The sequence below is a fragment of the Sus scrofa genome, chromosome 13 (assembly GCF_054392235.1).
Source record: "Sus scrofa isolate SSC_HxYL_T2T_F1_AM1 chromosome 13, Sscrofa_HxYL_maternal_Yorkshire_Landrace_v2.0, whole genome shotgun sequence".
Classification (NCBI taxonomy): domain Eukaryota; kingdom Metazoa; phylum Chordata; class Mammalia; order Artiodactyla; family Suidae; genus Sus; species Sus scrofa.
In genome coordinates, this window is record NC_139395.1 from 123,766,037 (window position 1) to 123,787,241 (window position 21,205).

At 37.2% G+C, this 21,205-nt stretch overlaps 1 protein-coding gene across 3 annotated transcripts in view; it reads left to right on the plus strand.

The window, feature by feature from the left end:
- SKIL (SKI like proto-oncogene) overlaps window positions 1-10,139 on the plus strand; it is a 30,273-nt gene extending 20,134 nt beyond the window's left edge. For 2 of the 3 annotated variants that reach the window (XM_084990241.1, XM_021069796.2), the window contains exons 5-7: window positions 3,565-3,806; window positions 4,383-4,607; window positions 5,720-10,139. In XM_084990241.1, coding sequence (XP_084846367.1) covers window positions 3,565-3,806; window positions 4,383-4,607; window positions 5,720-5,878 — 626 coding nt within the window. In that variant the 3' untranslated portion in view covers window positions 5,879-10,139. The remainder of the gene's footprint in view (window positions 1-3,564; window positions 3,807-4,382; window positions 4,608-5,719) is intronic. The other variant, XM_021069797.2, reaches the window with a different exon arrangement.
- Window positions 10,140-21,205: the final 11,066 nt, after the last annotated feature.

Sequence of the window (21,205 nt, forward strand, 5' to 3'; positions counted from 1 at the left end):
CAGAACATTTCATCACCTCAAAAAGAACCCTGTAGTTCAGTAGAAGTTACTCTCCTTTCTCCCCTTTCCCCAACCTCTGTCAACCACTAATCGGTTTTCTATTTTTACGGATCTGCCTGTTCTGGACATTTCATGTAAATGGTATCATACAACATGTGGCCTTTTGTTGTCTGGTTTCTTCTACTAAGCATAATATTTCTCAGTCCATATTATAGCATATATTATACCTCTTCCCTTTTTATGGATTAATAACATTTCTGTTGTATGCATGGATGTATTACATTTATTTATTTATCTTTTGGCCATTGTATGTAGTGGCCTTTTTTTTTTTTTTTTGCTTTTTAGGGCGGCACCCATGGCACATGGGGGTTCCCAGGCTAGGAGTCCAGTTGGAGCTACAGCTGCTGACCTACACCACAGCCACAGCAGTGTAGGATCCGAGACACATCTGCAGCCTATACCACAGCTCAAGGCAAGACCAGATCTTTTATTTTTTTTTAAACTTTATTTTTTTTTATTACTCAAATGAATTTATCACATCTGTAGTTGTATAATGATCATAACAATCTGATTTTGCAGGATTTCCATCCCACAGCCCAAGCACATCGCTCCACCCCCCAAACTGTCTCCTCCGGAGACCATAAGTTTTTCAGTGTCTGTGAGTCAGCATCTGTTCTGCAAAGAAGTTCAGTCTGTCCTTTTTTCAGATTCCACATGTCAGTGAAAGCATTTGATGTTGGTGTCTCATTGTATGGCTGACTTCACTTAGCATGATAGTTTCTAGGTCTATCCATGTTGCTAAGAATGCTGGTATTTTGTTCCTTTTAATGGCTGAGTAATATTCCATTATGTATATATACCACATCTTCTTGATCTACTCCTCTGTTGATGGACATTTAGGTTGTTTCCATGTCTTGGCTATTGAGAATAGTGTTGCAGTGAACACTAGAGTACATGTGTCTTTGTGAGTCGTAGTTTTTTCTGGATAGATGCCCACGAGTGGGATTGCTGGATCAAATTTTTAGCAAATTTTCTATTTTTAGTTTTCCTGAGGAATCTCCATACTGCTTTCCACAGTGGTTGCACCAATTTACAATCCCACCAACAGTGTCATAGGGTTCCTTTTTCTCCACACCCTCTCTAGCACTTATTGTTTGTAGACTTTTTGATGTTGGCCATTCTGGCTGGTGTAAGAGGGTACCTCATCGTGGTTTTGATTTGCATTTCTCTAATAATGAGTGATATTGAACATCTTTTCATGTGTTTCTCGGCCATCTGTATGTCTTCTTTGGAGAACTGTCTGTTTAGAAAGGCCAGATCCTTAACCCACTGAGCGAGGCCAGGGATTGAAGCCACAACCTCATGGTTCCTGGTGGGATTTGTTTCCGCTGAGCCACAATGGGAACTCCCTGTATGCAGTGGCTTGACATGGGAATCTCAGTTCCAGATCAGGAATTGAACTCAGGCTACAACAGTGAAAGTGCCAGTTCCTAACCACTCGGCCACCAGGAAACTCCCGGATATACTACATTTTGTTCATTTATTGATCAGTTGATGAACATTTGAATGTACCCACTTTTTGGCTGTTGCAACTAATGCTGTTATGAACACTTATGCAAGAGTTTTAATTTTTCTTAGGTATATATTTAGGAGTGGAATTGCTGGGTCATATAGTTACTCTATGTTTAATATCTTTAGGGATTGCCAAACTGCTTTCCAAAGCTGCCATACCCATTTCATTTCTACTAGCAGCCTCGGAGAATTCCAGTTTCTGCACATCTTGGCCAACACATGTTATTGTTTGTCTTTTTATTATCACTGTCCTAGTGGTTGTGAAGTGATATCTCATAGTTTTGATTTGGATTTCTTCAATGACTCATAATACTGAGTATCTTTTCATGTTTTTATGGGACATTGGAAATCACCTTTGGAGAGTTATCTATTGAAATCCTTTGTCTATTTTTAAATTGGGTTTTTTATCTCTTTACTTTTGAGTTGTAAGAGTTCTTCATACATTCTGAGTACTAGACCTTTATCAGCTGTAGGATTTGCCATTTGCCATTCTGTCAGTTGTCTTTTCACTTTCTCGTCAGAGTCCTTTGAAGCACAAAAGTTTTTTTATTTTTTTTTTTATTTTTATTTTTTTGTCTTTTTGCCATTTCTTGGGCCGCTCCCATGGCACATGGAGGTTCCCAGGCTAGGGGTGGAATCAGAGCTGTAGCTGCTGGCCTACACCAGAGCCACAGCAACATGGGATCCGAGCCTCGTCTGCAACCTACACCACAGCTCACGGCAACGCAGGATCCTTAACCTACTGAGCAAGGCCAGGGATTGAACCCGCAACCTCATAGTTACTAGTTAGATTCGTTAACCACTGAGCCATGATGGGAACCCCATAAAAGTTTTAAATTCTGATGAAGTCCAACTAATTTCTTTGGTTTCTTTAGGTGTCATATCTTTTAAACCATTGCTTAATGGAAGTTCATGGAGATTAACAGTTGAGTTTTAGCTCTTACATTTAAGTCTATGATCCATTTTGAGTTAATTTTTACATACAGTTTGAAGTTCAACCTTACTCTTTGTATGTGGATACAGTTGTCCCAACACTATTTATTGAAAGGACTACCTTTTCTACTTTTTTCTGATTGAATTATTTGGGTACCCTGTTGAAAACCAGTTGCCCATAAAAAATATGGGTTTATTTCTGGACTTAATCCTTATGCTAGTACTACACACAGTTTTGATTTCTGTTGCTTTGTAATGAGCTTTGAAACTGGGGATTGTGAGTCCTCCAATGTTCTTATTCTTTTCTAAGACTGTTTTGGTTATTTTAGTTTCCTTTTATTTCCGTAGGAATTTTAGAATCAGCTTGTCGGTTTCTGCCACAAAGCCAGTGGGATTTTGATAGGGGTTATATTGAAAAAGTAGATCAGTTTGGGGAGTATAACCAGTTATTGTAGTCTATTTACTATAACAAAAATACCATAGGCTGGGTGCCTTACACCACAGGCATTTATTTTTCATGTTCTAGAGGTTGGGAAGTCTGTGATAAGTGCCCTAGCAGATTTGGTCTGGCAAGGACCTGTTTTCTGGTTCATAGAAGGCTGTGTCTTCTCACTGTGTCCTCACATGGGAAATGGTGGGTGAACTCTCTGGAGTCTCTCTTATAAGAGCATAAATCCCATCATGGGAGCTCTATCCTTATGACCTGATTACTTCCCAAAGGTGCCACCTTCTAATACCATCACATTGGGGGTTAGGATTTCAACATGTGAACTTGGAGGTCACTGAAATTCAGATCACTATACCATCCTAAAAATATTAAGCCTTCCAATCCATGAACATAGGATGCTTTTCCATTTATTTAGGTCTTTTATTTCTTTCAATGATGTTTTGTAGTTTTCATTGTACAAGTTTTGTACTACTTTTGTTAGATTTATTCCTAAGTATTTTTTATTTCATTTGTAAATGAAATTATTTTCTTAATTTCATCTATGGATTGTTCTAGTGTCTTTTTAATGGAGTGATATTCATACTTTGTTACTTCATTTTTGCTTCTCAAAGATCCATCAGTCTCAAATAATTCTACAAGTAAAAAGAAACCTGAGTCTACTACTTGCTGTTTAGCCAGAGATGCAAGCAAGGCTGGAAATGACTGTGATGCTGCAGCTTCATCTCCACTTCTTGTCAAAGATGTCATTTGTGAGGATGATAAGGGAAAAATCATGGAAGAAGTAATGAGAACTTATGTAAAACAGCAGGAAAAACTGAACTCAATTTTGCAGAAGAAGCAACAACTTCAGATGGTAAAATTGTTGTCTAAATTATAGTCCATTATGAAAAGATACTTTTGCATATTTTTAGCAAAAGTCAAGATGAGATGGTGCAAATGCATTTAAGATTATTGTTTTACATTCATAAGAAAGATTAATATACTTTTAAATTTTTAGAGAAAATAGTTTTTCAGGATAATCACTTTTATATAGAATTGATATAACTGATTTTTTTTTTTTTTTTTTTTTTTTTTTTGTCTTTTGCCATTTCTGGGGCCGCTCCCGTGGCATATGGAGGTTCCCAGGCTAGGGGTCGCATCAGAGCTGTAGCCGCTGGCCTACACCAGAGCCACAGCAACGTGGGATCCAAGCCGTGTCTGCGACCTACACCACAGTTCACGGCAATGCCGGATCCTTAACCCACTGAGCAAGGGCAGGGACCGAACCCACCACCTCATGTTTCCTAGTCGGATTCGTTAGCCACTGCGCCACAACGGGAAATCTGATATAACTGAATTTTATATATTTTCTGTCCTCTTTTTTCCTGAATTGAAAACTTTAACATGATGAAATAAAGTAAAAATTGTATTGTGATTCTTTAAATTACAGGAAGTTGAAATGTTGAGTAGTTCAAAAGCTATGAAGGAACTCACTGAAGAACAGCAGAATTTACAGAAAGAGCTTGAATCTTTGCAGAATGAACATGCTCAAAGAATGGAAGAATTTTACGTTGAACAGAAAGATTTAGAGAAAAAATTAGAGCAGGTAATGAAGCAAAAATGTACCTGTGACTCAAATTTAGAAAAAGATAAAGAGGCTGAATATGCAGCACAGGTAAGAATTACTCAGTTTGTGTAGTGTTGCCCTTTCAGTGTGGAAATTGAAGCTGTTACTTTTTCCATTAAAGAAATTACTTTTTGTCAAGCTCATTTCATTAGGCTAGATTTCAAAATAGATAATTCTGTTAAATATAACTTTATGCCATATCATCCAAGATTTTTTATTTTTTTAACACAAATTTATTTCTCACAGTTCTGGAGACTGGAAGTCTAGGATCAGGGCACCAGGAGGTTTCATGTTTGGGAAGAACCCATTTTCTGGTTTATAGATGAAGTCTTCTCACTATGTTTTTATCTGTGGAAGGGGCCAGGGATCTCTGGGAGGTCTCTTTTTTCTTTTTTTTTGGCTTTTTAGGGTCACACCTATGGCATATGGAATTTCTCAGGCTAGGGGTCCAGCGGGAGCTACAGCTGCTGGCCTATGCCACAGCCACAGCAATGTGGGATGTGAGCTGTTTCTGTAACCTATACCACAGCTCACTACAATGCTGGATCCTAACCCACTGAGCAAGGCCAGAGATAGAACTCTTGTCCTCATGGATACTAGTCAGATTCATTTCCACTTCGCCACAACAGGAATTCCTTTCAAGATGAGTTTTTGACCTTGATTGCTTTATTACTTTAAATAAAACTTTATTGGGTTTCTGTAGCTTAGTTGTCCAAATTGCTAATCCCTAGCTGTCTGAATATCAAATGTAATGTTATTTTAATGTAGTATATGGGCTTTCAAATCAATGAATTTACGAACATGAACTGTTGTCCGCCGTGTTCATAAGCACTGGAACAAAAATGAGTAGTAGCTGTCAACTTGGAGAAGATGAACAAACAACTCTTAGACTGAGTAGGCTACGATGAGAGGTGTACTCAAGTGTAGGGCATAATGAAAGTGCTCTAGGTGTTCAGTTCTCTTGACTCTGTTTTTCCCTCATTTTAAGGTAATGTCAAAGTCAGATTAAAATATTAGATATTCATGTGTTTGTAGCATGCATGAAATAGTTCATTTTGTAAAAAGTAATTTGAAAGTAGGTTTTGTCATGATATGAGGAATAAATGGAAAAAAAAAAAAACAACCGAATGAGAACTGACACAGTCTTTTAAATCACACAGCTGGCAGAACTGAGACAGAGGTTGGACCACGCTGAGGCTGACAGGCAAGAGCTCCAAGATGAACTTAGACAGGAACGGGAGGCAAGACAGAAGTTAGAGATGATGATAAAAGAGCTAAAGCTGCAAATTTTGAAATCATCAAAGACTGCTAAAGAATAGAAATCTTTAAAGAGATTCATCTGTGTGTTCCCAACAGGGTTTATTTTTGTTTATTTGTTTGCTTTGCTAATTGAATTCTGAACAGTTTATCTGCATGAAAATAACTATCCATTTGTAGAGCAGAGAAAGTAAAGAGATTATATATTAGTACATAAATTTTTACATTTTCCAAATGATTGAAAATGTGTTTCTTTATACTTTTTTTCAACCAGCTTAGTAACAATACTCTACGGTTTCAACTGTCAGATTATCTGACTATATTTCTAATGCAAATTTAGCAGTTGCATACTTTTTAAAAGCTGCATCGTGTGATGTACAATAATTGTGGTCAACTTTGTTATCCATATTTCAGACTCAATTTTAGATACAAAGGTGGCTTCATATTTCATATATAGAGCTACTCAAGGAGTAGAATCTCCATTTTTTCATTAACATAATCTCCTTTCTAAGTTGTTATAGTATACTCATTATTATAATCAAAATTTGCTTTTATTTTGTTCATATTGTGGAATGAATTTCCACTAGTTCTCTGCTATTGAGTGTCTCTTAAGAGACATCTTGTCAGTAGGGGAATTTCACTGATGAGTTTATAGCACACCCTGTGGGAAAGGATAACATGCTTTCTTACATACTGCTGCTAAATACAAGAAGCAGTTAAAATTAGACTTTCTGTTTAAATGTGGTTATATTTAGAAAAAACTTTTATTCAGCAAATTCAGAAGAGGGAATAAAATGTAATACTTTTGGACTTTGTTTATGTTGTTAATAGTGGTATGAAAATATTAATGTACTTGATAAAAACTGATACCATTGATATACATCAGTTTCTATACAATCCATAATCTTCCTGTACAGTTTTTATATGTAGCTGTGGGTCTTACTGAAATTTATATGACAGATTTGTTTTCCTTTCATTGTAAAATATTAAACACTTTGAAGGTTATTTTGGACTTTTGTATGTTTAAATGTTGTCTTAACCAAAATTTGCACGAATGGACCATTTTCAGTTACTATTTAATATCAAAATCAGAAATTTACAGTCAGCTGGTAGTATATGACAGGTTAATGTAGGGAAGTTTAGTTATCTGCTACTAAAAGGTTTTTAGATAATTTTTAGAAGACAGGAATTCCATAGTTTGGCGGGGGAGGGGCAACTACTTCTGCACTTTTCTTTTTTTTAATTTGCACAGAAAAGCCTGTCATTCTTTAAGGGCAAATTTCATATTAGTTAATTCTTGGCTTAAAAGATTCTAGGTAAAATTCTTAGAATGGCATTTTTTAAAGAAAGTTTCCTGAAGCTACCATTAATTGACATTATTATCCCATGAATTTTATGTTTTGTTCTTGTGTAAGGTACTATATAAAATTACTTGAGAGCTAAATTTATTTTTAAATAAATTAGTTAGGATTAAGGTTATTTACTATTCCCATCATAGATGATAGATACTTAGTATAGAACTTCAAAAATAAGTAGGTTATCATTTAACCAGTTATTTTCATATTTTGCTTAATGGTACTTACATATCCTAAAAGAATTTTTGTACTTCCCAAAGTATAGTTTCTTTACTAAAGTATGGTCTAAATGTGTATTTTCTATTTTCCATTTAAATTTTACTGTATTTACCCTGAAATTTAATTTGTTGATTCTTGGAATCTCCTCAAGGAGGAAGACATGTTAAAATGACATAGAGAAACAAAAATTAAAAACGATATACCCTCCTAATACCTTTTATTTATCTCTATCTGGAGAAAGAAAAATCACAAAGACATTTTATGATACAGTTTCATTTTAGTTGTGAATTAGTTGTGTCATAGCTAAGCTTTTTGGAAGATAAAACTCAAGCCCTTATAGTTTCATTTATTTTTCAAATTTACTCAAAATCTACTATGTTACTTAGTTTAAATGATAAGCTTACTTAAGTTTCAACTCAAAGATTCTAAAATAAATTGCTTAATCTTTGAAATATTTAAAAAATTTGAGCAATGCTTAATCACCTTTAAGTCATCATAAACTCTAATTGAGTAAAGAACTATTTTTTCTAGTCCTTCACATAAGGGAAACTTGCCACATGATATTATATAGTCTTCATTTTCCTGAAGATACATTGGTGTGCCATAGGTTTCTGTCTAACTTCTTTGAAAATAGTTTTTTAAGTCAATTGTAAATATTATGCCTATTCTAGTTAAAAGTAATTTTAAGTTAAACTGTACCACATAGCTTGAAAATAGAGAGACTTTGAAATTCTTTACAAGTGTCCTCTGCTTAAAATACCTTATCCATATAATTATTCTCTATCCTTTGCATGCTCATTTTGTGTGTTGGTTGCTAGCTTAAAGTTTGTTTCATTGTTAGTTTTTGTGTACCACAATTCATCAAGCAAACAGATTTTTCCCTCAGACTTCATTATTCTTTTTCAGAAACATATAAAAATATTCACTTTAAAAAGCTGCGTTAAAGGAACGGCCTATCAGAAGTGCTAGAGCACCTTTAAAAGGAAGAAAAGATGAAATAATAGTTTACTGAGTGATGAGTGGAGTTTAATTTGGGTGATTATAGTTTCTATACTCTAAATGTTTTGAGAAAAAGGTACTAAATCACATATAGTAAACGTACAACCTGCTGTCAATGAGGAAACTCTAACCAACCCTGATTTCACAAATGCAACTTGTAACACTATGAAAGGATTTGACCAACAGCGTAAGTTTGGCTTGTGCTTTAGTTTTTTAAAGCGTATTCTTATGCTTAAATTTCTGTGTCCAGGAGAGTTCAGATGTTTTATGCTTCTTAAACTAATTTTATAACATTTAATATATTACCAGTTGAGAAATAAAATAATTTGTACATACTGAATTAACAACCAATTTCTAATAAGTAGATGTAATAGATTGAGTACAGTGATACTTGCCGGTTATCCATATATTTTAGAAGTCATGACACAACAACCAATATATTTGCACACCTATGGCTTCTATTTGAAGGAAAGTAAAATGATAAGGAAATTTGAGTAATATGGAACATGCTCAAGGTATTTCCCTAAAAGTCATAGTAAATCTGGTGCTGAGGGTTTTTGGTCAGTTTCTAAAATTTTTTTCTCAATGTCTTATGTTTTGATTGCTTAGGGAAGAATCCTCATTTTTATCTGCTCTTATGCATTTAATCTGCACGACAGGACATTAAAAATTAATATAATGAAAAGTTGTGCTCATACTGTACATCTATTTCTGTGCTTGGAACTACTTGTTACTAGTTTTTACTGAAGCTGTCAGCAATAAGGGACACATTACTGCTGTATTATACATTTGTGAGATTGAATAAACAGCTTAATTTTTTTTTTTCTAGTGTAAGACACTTAAGCATTTCCATTATTGGAGGAAATTCGTATGGGTATCCTATATTGCATCTTGTTTAAAGGACAGTTTTTTTTTTTTTCCCTTTTGTAAAATCTTCCCATCTAAATGGCTTCTAAACTACATAATGCAATTTGGAGCCTGTTTCTTTAGTGATAGAATTAGATGTCTTATATAGTGCTACTGTTTTTGAATTATAGTGAACAAATGTAAAAACTGAAATATAAAAATTAAGCCCAGAAAACAAAATAGTGTATTAAGTTAGTTGAATGTAAAAGAAATTTATAAGATTTTTTTTCTTCAATATAGATACCTCACTTGAAAATAAAGCACAGCATACTTAAAGTAGTTCTAGTTAAAAAAAAAAAAACCTACTAAAAGAATTGCTAAATCTTGAACACCTTTGGGGGAATTATAGTTTGGGAGAAATAAAATATACTTGCTTTTAACCATTCTGTTAGAAGTATTTATTTATCCTGATAATTTTTAAGCCAACACAGTAGTCTTAAATTATTTCTGAATTTCTCATCTGTGAAGGCAGTAAATGAAAGATCTGTTGTGCTACTGTTGAAACAAATTGTTGACAACATTGACCATAATTCAATTTAAATTTTGCCAATGATGTACAGTTTTATGGTTAAAATTGCTGTGGTTGGTTGCATTACATGACACACAAAACTGTCCTCTACCTCACATGAAATAAATATTTTATATGGTTTTACTATAAAACAAGACTCATCTATCTGGTCACTTAGTTTACAAATTTTGAATTATATTTATTGAAACATGACATACTGTGCTCTTAGCTTATACCTCAATTGTATTTTGTGCTGTTTTCCATTTTCATGCCTTGTAAATAACTTGTATAGACTGTGGATTAAATTCCAAATAAAAACTTTTAATGCCAATGAAATCGATTCAAGCCATCTTGGTATCCTTTGTGAGCTCAATTTTCTTGTTTCTTAAGATTGACATTTCCTTCTCTTGTTCCACTACATAGCAAGTGACTCACCTGAGAAACTTTTTAAAAATTGTAAAATGTGAAATTTTGTGATATTTTTGGTGATGAACACACTAGCATTTTGTGATTATTTATTCTCTTTTATGATACATCGACTCTTGCTGTAATGTCTTTTCCTCAGCCCCACCTCTGGTATTTGTAATCAGTTACTACATAACAAATTATTCCAAAATTTAGCAACTTAAAAAAACAATATATTTCATACAGTATCTGAGCATAAGAAATCCAGAAGCCAGATTTCCTGTTGTGGCTCAGCAGAAATGAATCTGACCAGCATCCATGAGGATGCAGTTTTGATCCCTGGCCTTGCTCAGTGGGTTAAGGATCAGGCATTGCCGTGAGTTGTGGTGTAGGTCTCAGACTTGGCTCTGATCCCATGTGGCTGTGGCTGTGGCATAGGGCAGCAGTTATGACTCTGATTCGACCCCTAGCCCGGGAAGCTCCATATGCCTTGAGTATGGCCCTAAAAAGAAAAAAGAAGAAAAAAAAAAAGAAATCCAGGAGCAGGTGATGTGATGTGATGGCTCAGGAATTTAAGAAGGGTGCATTTATGATTGATGGTGTTACCCGGGGCTGAAGTCTTGACAGCTGACAGGCTTTCAGTTCCTCACTGTATGGACGTGTCCATGGAGCTTTTCACAGTGTGGTGGGTAGGTAATCCAAAGGAGAGAAATAGTGATGCTATAACTTCTTTTATGGCCTAAACTCTTAAGTCATAGATTGCTGCTTTTGCTTTATCCTATTTGGGGGAAGTGACTAAGTCCAGCCTGTACTCAATTGGAAAAGATACAAGTGTATGAATACCAGGAGGCAGGGATCATTGGACACTATCTTAGTTAGAGTCTGGTTCCCATACCCTCCAAATTTGTGTGTGTGTGTAAAAATGTCTAAGCATTTTAATCATTTTAAAGTATGTAATTCAGTGGCATTAAGTACATTCATGATGTTCTGAAAATATCATTACTATTCCAGGAAATTTTCACTTTCTCAAACAGAAACTTGTGCCAATTAAAAAATAATTCCAGGAGTTCCCGCCGTGGCTCAGTGGTTAATGAATCCGACTAGGAACCATGAGGTTGTGGGTTCGATCCCTGGCTTAGCTCAGTGAGTTAAGGATCTGGCGTTGCCATGAGCTGTGGTGTAGGTTGCAGACGCAGCTTGGATCCCGCATTGCTGTGGCTCTGGCGTAGGCTGGCAGCTACAGCTCCAATTAGACCCCTAGCCTGGGAACCTCCATATGCTGCAGGAGCGGCCCAAGAAATGACAAAACAACAACAACAAATAATAATAATTCCAGCCCTTGTTGTCCTTTATTAGGCTTTTGATCTCTGAATTTGCTTATTCTAGGTAACTCATATAAGTGGAATAAAAATATTTGCCCTTTTGTGTCTGACTTAGCATCGTGTTTCACTTAGAATAACACTTTCAAAGTACATCCATCCTGTAGCATATATCAATTTCATTCCTTTTCATGGCTGAATAATATATCTACTATATAATATATAATACACAATCACATTTGAGGGAACATCTATCCAGCTTCTTCACCCATTTTTTTTTTTTTTTCCCACTGTACAGCAAGGGGGTCAGGTTATCCTTACATGTATACATTGCAGTTACAGTTTTTTCCCCCACCCTTTCTTCTGTTGCGACATGAGTATCTAGACATAGTTCTCAATGCTATTCAGCAGGATCTCCTTGTAAATCTATTCTAGGTTGTGTCTGATAAGCCCAAGCTCCCGATCCCCCCCACTCCCTCCCCCTCCCATCAGGCAACCACAAGTCTCTTCTCCAAGTCCATGATTTTCTTTTCTGAGAAGATGTTCATTTGTACTGGATATTAGATTCCAGTTATAAGTGATATCATATGGTATTTGTCTTTGTCTTTCTGGCTCATTTCACTCAGTATGAGATTCTCTAGTTCCATCCATGTTGCTGCAAATGGCATTAGGTCATCCTTTTTTATGGCTGAGTAGTATTCCATTGTGTATATATACCACATCTTCCGAATCCAATCATCTGTCGATGGCTTCACCCATTTTTATATTGGGTTGTTTGTTTTTTGTTGTTAAGGTGTAGGACTAATACATATTTTGGATAGTAATATCAGATATATGATTTGCAAATATGTCCTTCCATTCTTTGGGTTGTCTTCACACTCTTAAAAGTGTCCTTTCATGCACAAAGATTTAAAACTTTGAACAAGTCCAGCTTATCTATTTTTTCTTTTGTTGTCTATACTTTTGGTGTTATATATAAGAAGTCACTGCCAAAAACAATGCCATGAAGCTTTCCCCCTATATTTTCTTCTAAAAGTTTTATGTTAGCTCTTACTGCAATTGTTTTCTTAGTTTCCATTTCAAATTGTTAATTGCCATTGTATAGAAAATGCAATTGGTTTTTGAATGTTGATTTTGTATCCTGGAACTTCGCTAAAATCACTAGCTTTAACGGTTTGTGTGTGTAATCTTTAGGGTTTTCCATATATAAGATCACATCACTTGTGAATAGAGAATTTTACTTCTTCCTTTCCAATTTGGATGCTTTCTTTTTCTTGTCTAATTGCTGTAGCTAGAACCTCCAATGCTATGCTGAATAGAAGTGGCGTAAGCAGGTGTCACTTGTTTTTAATATTGGAGGGAAAGCTTTGTCTTAACTTTGAGTATGATCTTAGCTGTGTTTTTTTCATATATGGCCTATTTATCATGTTGAAGAAGTTCCCTTCTATACTTAGTTGATTTTTTTTTTAATCATGGAAGAGCATTGAATTTTGTCAAATGACTTTTCCTGCATCAAGTTAGGTAATAATGTAGTTTCTCCTTAACTTTATGGCTATGATGTATTATCACATTGCTTGGTTTCTATAAGTTGAACTGTCTTGCATTCCAAGAATAAATCTCATTTGCTTATGGTGTATAATTCTTTTAATATGCTGTTATTTATTTATACATTTGAAATACATTTGATAATTATAACGTGGTAACTCTGGAAATCAGATTTTTTTTCCTCCACATTTTGCTGTTTTGTTTTGTTTTTAATTATTATGGCTGAGGGCTGTGGTAGTCTATTTGCTTTGAGAATTCATGCACTATTTTGCAAAAACTATTTCTTATTCTATGCGGTCATGTGTTCCTTTCCCTTGTGTTCAGCTAATGTTTTGACAGATTTTCTGGAATGCCAGGAGCTAAACCACAAAATTACAACAAAAATTCAGAAAATTTTTTTAAAAAGAGAAAAACAAACAAACCCCAAGTCCAACTACTTCTTCCAGTCTTTGCAGCTTGGCTTTATGTTAAAACACTCCTTCCATGCTTAGATAGGCTTGCTCTGATCCTAGGAATTAGCCCAAAGTGAAAACTTAAGGCTTTTTCAGGTCTTTTCTGGGTATGCCTCTTGCCTGGGCATGTGTATCTTTCTAAATTCCTCCTATAGGCAGCTGCTTTTGAATGTCTTAATTTCCCAAAATTAGTCAGAATCTCATCCTAACTTCTTCAGTTCTTGGTCTACTGTTTGTTTATACCTGTAATCTCTTGTCCCAGGGATCTGCATCTTTCCTCCCCCTCCCCCCGTCTTTTTTGACCACAACTGGAAGTTCCCTGGGTCAGGAATTGAATCTGAGCTACGGTTGCGGCCTATGCCACAGCTGCAGCAATGCCAGATGCTTAACCCACTGTACCACAGTGGGAACTCTAACTTCACAATTTTTTTATTCTTTTTTTTATTACTCAATGAATTTATTACATTTATAGTTGTACGGTGATCATCACAATCCAATTTTAGAGGATTTCCATCCCACAACCCAAGCATATCTCCCTACCCCCTGAACTGTCTCCTGTGGAAACCATTTTTCAAAGTCTGTGTCTCATTGTATGACTAACTTCACTTAGCATGATAATTTCTAGGTCCATCCATGTTGCTAAAAATGCTGAAATTTCGTTCCTTTTAATGGATGAGTAATATTCCATTGTGTATATGTACCACATCTTCTTGATCCACTCTTCTGTTGATGGACATTTAGGTTGTTTCCATGTCTTGGCTATTGAAAATAGTGCTGCAGTGAACACTGGAGTACATGTGTCTTTGTGAGTCGTGGTTTTTTCTGGATAGATGCTCAGGAGTGGGATTGCTGGATCAAATGGTAGCTCTACTTTTAGTTTTCTGAGGCATCTCCATACTGCTTTCCACAGTGGTTGCACCAACTTACAATCCCACCGACAGTGTCATAGGGTTCCTTTTTCTCCACACCCTCTCTAGCACTTATTGTTTGTAGACATTTTTGTTTGTTTGTTTGCCATTTCTAGGGCCGCTCCCACTGCACATGAAGGTTCCCAGGCCAGGGGTCGAATCAGAGCTCTAGCCCCCGACCTACGCCAGAGCCACAGCCACGTGGGATCCGAGCCACATCTGCAACCTACACCACAGCTCACGGCCACGTCGGATCCTTAACCCACTGAACAAGACCAGGGGTTGAATCCGCAACCTCATGGTTCCTAGTCGGATTCGTTAACCACTGTGCCATGACGAGAACTCCTTATTGTTTGTAGACTTTTTGATGACGGCCATTATGGCTGGTGTAAGGTGGTACCTCAGAGTGGTTTTGATTTGCATTTCTCTAATAATGAGTGGTGTTGAACATCTTTTCATGTGTTTTTTGGCCATCTATATGTCTTCTTTGGAGAATTGTCTGCTTAGATCTTCTGCCCATTTTTTGATGGGCTTGTTTGTTTTTTTGGTATGGAGCTGCAGAAGGTGTTTATAAATATTGGAGATTAATCCCTTGTCAGTCAATTCATTTGCAAAGATTTTCTCCCATTCTGTGGGTTGCCTTTTTGTTTTGTTGAGGGTTTCCTTCGCTGTGCAGAAACTTTTAAGTTTAATTAGGTCCCATTTGTTTATTTTTGTTTTTACAGTCATTACTCTAAGAGGTGGATCTGAGATGTTGCTGTGGTTTATGTCAGAGAGTGTTTTGCCTATGTTTTCCTCTAAGAGTTTGATAGTGTCTGGTCTTATATCTAGGTCTTTAATCCATTTGGAGTTTATTTTTGTGTATGGTGTTAGGGAGTGTTCTAATTTCATTCTTTTGCATGTGGCTGTCCAGTTTTCCCAGCACCACTTATTGAACAAGCTGTCTTTTCTCCATTGTACATTCTTGCCTCCTTTGTCATTGACTAGTTGACTGTAGGTGTGTGGCTTAACTTTACATTTTTTTAGATGATTTTTCCATCTAAGATCCAAGTTAGATGAATTGAAGATGAGCGTCTTGTGTCAGTAGTTAAAGTATTCCCTAGAGAGGTCAGAACAGATGATTTTCTATTTTTTTCTTTTTCTTTTTAGGGCCACACCCGCAGCATATGGTGGTTCCCAGGCCAGGGGTCTAATTGGAGCTACAGCTGCCGGCCTACACCACAGCCGTAGCAATGTGAGATCTGAGCCACGTCTGGGACCTACACCACAACTCAGGGCAATGCAGGATCCTTAACCCACTGAGTGATGTCAGGGATTGAACCCTTAAACTCATTGTTCCTTGTCAGATTCGTTGCTGCTCTGCCACAACAGGAACCCTAGAACAGATGATTTTCAAGGTCTGCTTTGTTCCCTTGTTTAAGGAAGGGAACTGGGAACTGGGCTCTTGCTGCTTCAAGATCAAGACTGCTGTTGCAACGGGGTGGGGAGATGAAAAGTGAGTAAAAATGCTCCCAAACCTTCCTATCATTTTGAATATGGCTTTTTATTGATAGTTTTTGCTTGGTTGCTATAAACCTTTGACTATTTGCCAGAGCACTAACAAAGTTTGTTCTGACATTTTTTCTCTCTCTATTTTCGAATATTTGTGGAAGAATGAGAGCTTGGAGTTTCCTAGTTCATCATTTTTCTTACCACACTTTCATTTAGCTACAGTCCTTTTATATCCTGATCTTGCAAATAATATACCATCACTCTGTCACATAGTATTGTTCAAGCAGACTTACCCTGGAACAATGTTGGAGCAAGTATACAAGAGTGTGAATACCAGGATTTTCCACTATCCTTCCTGCATAGTGAGTTAAGGATCTGATATTTTCAGTGCTGTGGCTTGGGTCACTGCTGTGGTGTGGATTTCATCCCTGGCCCCAGAATTTCTGCATGCTGTGGGTGCAGCACCCCCATCCCAAAACTGTGAATACCAGGAGGTGGAGATAACCAAGAGTCATCTTAGTGGTTGCTTACCAAAAGATGGGATTGGAAATTTCCTCCAAAATTATCTTGGTTGGAAGTTTCCTTTGTGGCTCAGTGGTAATGAGCCCAACTAGTATCCACGAGGATGTGGGTTCAATCCCCGGCCTTGGTCAATTGGTTAAGGATCTGTGTTGCCGTGAGCTGTGGGATAGGCCACAGACGCTGCTCGGATCCCACATTGTTGTGGTGTAGGCTGGCGGCTACAGCTCCGATTTGACCCCTAGCTTGGGAACTTCCATATGCCATGGGTGTGGCCCTAAAATAAAAAAAAAAAAACAGTGATCTTGGTTGAAACCACAAAATTTTAGACATTAAAGCTAGTACTTTAGCTTGGAAAGCTTTTTTTCCCCCCCTTTTTTGGCCACACTGTGGCATGTAGAAGATTCCAGCTCTGGGATTGAATATGTACAAGAGGAGTGACCTGAGACACAGCAGTAACAACACCTATCTTTAACACGCTGAGCCACAAGAGAACTGGAAAGCTTTAAGAGGAAGTGTTTAGGTCAGATAACAATGATTACTGACTGTTTGCCCTGGTCGATACTTGGCTAGATATTGGACTTAGCAGAGTGAGTCAGGCACAGCTTCTGTCTCTGAAGAACTCCTAGACAGCTGAACAATAATTTTATTTTATTTTATTTTTTATTTCATTTTTTAAAAAAATGATAGTTGCAATGTTTATTTTGGGTTCTCTCTTGTTTTTTGTTTTGTTTTCTTTTTTTGTGACACAGGCAGTATGTGGAGTTTCCTGGACCAGGGATCGAACAAACGCCTTACAGCAGCAACCAGAGCCACAGCAACCAGAGCCACAGCAGTGAGAACGCAGGAGGCTCAACCCACTAGGCCATCAGAGAACTCCCTGAACAATAATTTTAAAGCAGCATGACAAAGTCCTATACAGAGGGCTAGGGGAACATGAAGAGTTGACTTTGCTCAACCTGGAAGGTAAAGAGTGTTCCTGTTCCAAATGGCACCTGGACAGAACTTTAAGGGATGTGAGCTGAGGAGAGAGGGAGTGTGGCTGTGTAGGAAAGCATTCTAGGCAGAAGGATCTGCATGAGGATAGTTTGGAAGCTAGTAACGAATGAAATATTATATTTTCTGAGAAAATAATTCACGGGGTTAAATTAGAAACTAAAACAGCGTAACATGGGTAATTTATGTTTTGATAAACGCATGCACCAGGTGCTGTGGGAGCCCTCAGAACTCCATAGGAAGAGGTAGGAAAGCCCTGTCACAGGGGGCTCTTGGGCTAATTTGCCATGACTGGAAGGAAGCTGAGTGGAGAGGTCACTTCTTGCAGAATGAAGGGCATGTGTAAAGCGTAGGGGGTGAGAAAGTGTGATGATTCTCTTTGAGGAATTGTGCAGGAGTTCATTATAAGTGGTGTGGACATTGCATGTGGCAGGGGGCTGCTCAGTGGAGGGGTGGGGTTGTTGAGAGGGCTGTGTCATAAAGGGCCTGTGTGATTCTAGATCCTAAAAGTAAAGAGTATATTCTGAGACTAAGGAGTCCTGCCAGTGCGGTGGTAATAATCATCATCATCAGAATGGTCACATAGTGCGTATGAACATGAGTAGGCTTTATAGACCCTTGTGATAATTAATATGTTAAAATACTGAAAATGTTTCCAGTTAAAAAATAAATGTTTTTTTCGTATTATAAAATCAACACATGTTCATTACAAAACATTGGAAAATGTCTGAAGAACAAAAGAGAGAAAAGCCCCTCAGTCTCACCACTCCAAGGAGCTGTTTGATAACATTTCGGGATATATCTTCCAAATGTATTTTTATATATTTAAAAACCAGTCTCCAATTGTGAGACATTTTGAAATGAAATTTAGCAATTTGCATTTTGAAATGAATGTTTTATTACATAGCATTTACTTCTTAGTTGAATATTTAATTGAAATGTAAATTGCAAAAGTTAATTGAACACTTTCATAATGAATTTTTAGAAGCTGGATCAAAGAATATACATATTTGACAGTCTTCACCAAGTGGTGCTGGGAAAGCTGGACAGCTGCATGTAAATCAATGAAACTGGAACATGCTCTCATACCATGCACAAAAATAAACGCAAAATGGCTCAAAGACTTAAATGTAAGAAAAGACGCCATCAAACTCCTAGAAGAGAACATAGGCAAAACATTCTCTGACATCAACCGTACAAATGTTTTCTCAGGTCAGCCTCCCAAAGCAACAGAAATAAAAGCAAAAATAGACCAATGGGACCTAATCAAACTGACGAGGTTTTGCACAGCAAAGGAAACCATTAAAAAAACCAAAAGGACAGCCTACGGAATGGGAGAAACAGTTTCAAATGATGCAACTGACTAGGCTTAATTTCTAAAATATAGAAAAAACTTAAACAACTCAACAGCAGAAAAACCAACAACCCAATTGAAAAATGGGCAAAAGACCTGAATAGACATTTCTCCAAAGAAGATATACAGATGGCCAACAAGCACATGAAAAAGATGCTCAACATCACTGATTATTAGAGAAATGCAAATAAAAGCTACAATGAGGTACCACCTCACACCTGCCAGAATGGCCATCATTAACAAGTCCACAAATAACAAATGCTGGAGAGGGTGAGGAGAAAAGGGTACCCTCCTGTACCATTGGTGGGAAAGTAAATTGAGACAACCACTATGGAAAACAGTATGGAGGTACTGCAGAAAACTAAATATAGAACCACCATATGACCCAGCAATCCCACTCTTGGGCATATATCCAGACAAAACTTTCCTTGAAAATGATACATGCACCCATATGTTAATTGCAGCACTATTCACAATAAGCCAAGACATGGAAACGACCCAAATGTCAATCCATTTTGAATGGATTAAGAAGGTGTAGTATACATCTACAGTGGAATATTACTCAGCCATAAAAAGAATAAGATAATGCCATTTGCAGCAACATGGATGGAATTAGAGACTCTCATACTAAGTGAAGTAAGTTAGAAAAAGAAAGAAAACTAACATATGATATCACTTATATCTGGAATTTAATATGTGGCACAAATGACCCTTTCCACAGAACAGAAACTCATGGTCTTGGAGAACAGACTTGTGGTTGCCTAGGGGGAGGGAGTGGGATGGATTGGGAATTTGGGGTTAATAGACGCAAACTATTGTATCTGGAGTGGATAAGCAATGAGATCCTGCTGTATAGCACAGGGAACTATAATCACTTTTTTTTTTCCTTTTAGGGCCACACCCATGGCATATGGAGGTTCCCAGGCTAGGGGTCAAATCGGAGCTACTGCTGCCAGCCTACTCCATAGCCACAGCAATGCCAGATCTGAGCCACATCTGCAAACTACACCACAGCTCATGGCAACGCCGGATCCTTAACCCGCTGATCCAGCCCAGGGATTGAACTCACAACTCATGGTTCTTAGTTTGATTCGTTTCTGCTGCACCACGACGGCAACATCCTATCTAATCACTTATGATGGAGGATAATGTGAGAAAAGAATGTATGTTTGTATGTGTAACTAGGTCATTTTGCTGTACAGTAAAAATTGACAGAACACTGTAAACAAACTATAAGGGAAAAAATAAAAATTATTAAAATAAAAAAGAACATACATATTTTATTCTATTTGCTATATATTGCTGAATTACTTTTGAAAGATGGTTTATCGGTTGTGTTTGTGGTATTCTGGGATATTCATTCTTTGTGTAATTTTTATTGAACAGATTTAAAAAGCATTGATGAGAGGACATGAGAGCCCTCCAGTGGCCAAGCTAATTTCTGCAAAAGTATTATCAGTGGGTTAAAAAGGAATTGTATCTAGTTGTTAAATCTTTATTGCAAAAAGAGAGGAGTGGATAGAAATATGTTGGCTCTTAAAAAGGCCCTATCCTGTAGTTAGAGATGCCATTTGCTTTTTTTCCCCCAAATTCTTGTTCATCAGCTATCAAACTATGAAATTTCACTGCTATTAAGATTATGTTGATTTCAAACAGTTTTACAATCAATTGATTGACTATTTTTGGTATAAAAGCTAATATTTATCAAGTACTTACTATGTTTTAGGCACTGCTCCAAGCATTTTACATGAAATAATTACTTTTTTTTTTTTTTTTTTTTTTGCTTTTTAGGGCTGCACTCGGGGCATACAGAGGTTCCAAGGCTAGGGGTTGAATCGGAGCTACAGCTGCCGGCATACGCCACAGCCACAGCAATGCCAGATCTGAGCCACATCTGCAACCTACACCACGCTGGATCCTTAACCCACTGAGCCAGGCCAGGGATCGAAGTCATAACCTCATGGTTCCTAGTTAGATTCGTTTCCTCTGCTCCACAAGGGGAACTTCATAATCCGCTCCTGCGGCATGTGGAGGTTCCCAGGCTAGGGGTCAAATCAGAGCTGTAGCCGCCGGCCTATGCCAGAGCCACAGCAACGCGGGATCCGAGCCGCGTCTGCAACGTACACCACAGCTCACAGTAACGCCGGATCGTTAACCCACTGAGCAAGGGCAGGGACCGAACCCACAACCTCATGGTTCTTAGTCGGATTCATTAACCACGACGGGAACTCCCATAATTACTACTTTAATGCCATTTTACTGCCAGGATATAGGATATTAGTTATAACCAGAGTTATTTAATAGAAAGGTTAAATAGATTTCCCAAGGCCGTACAACTGGTAAGTGATGGAGCCAAGATTCCAACTCAGTGCCATTAACTGCTTTGCTCAAATGTCTCCCCTGGATCTTGGTG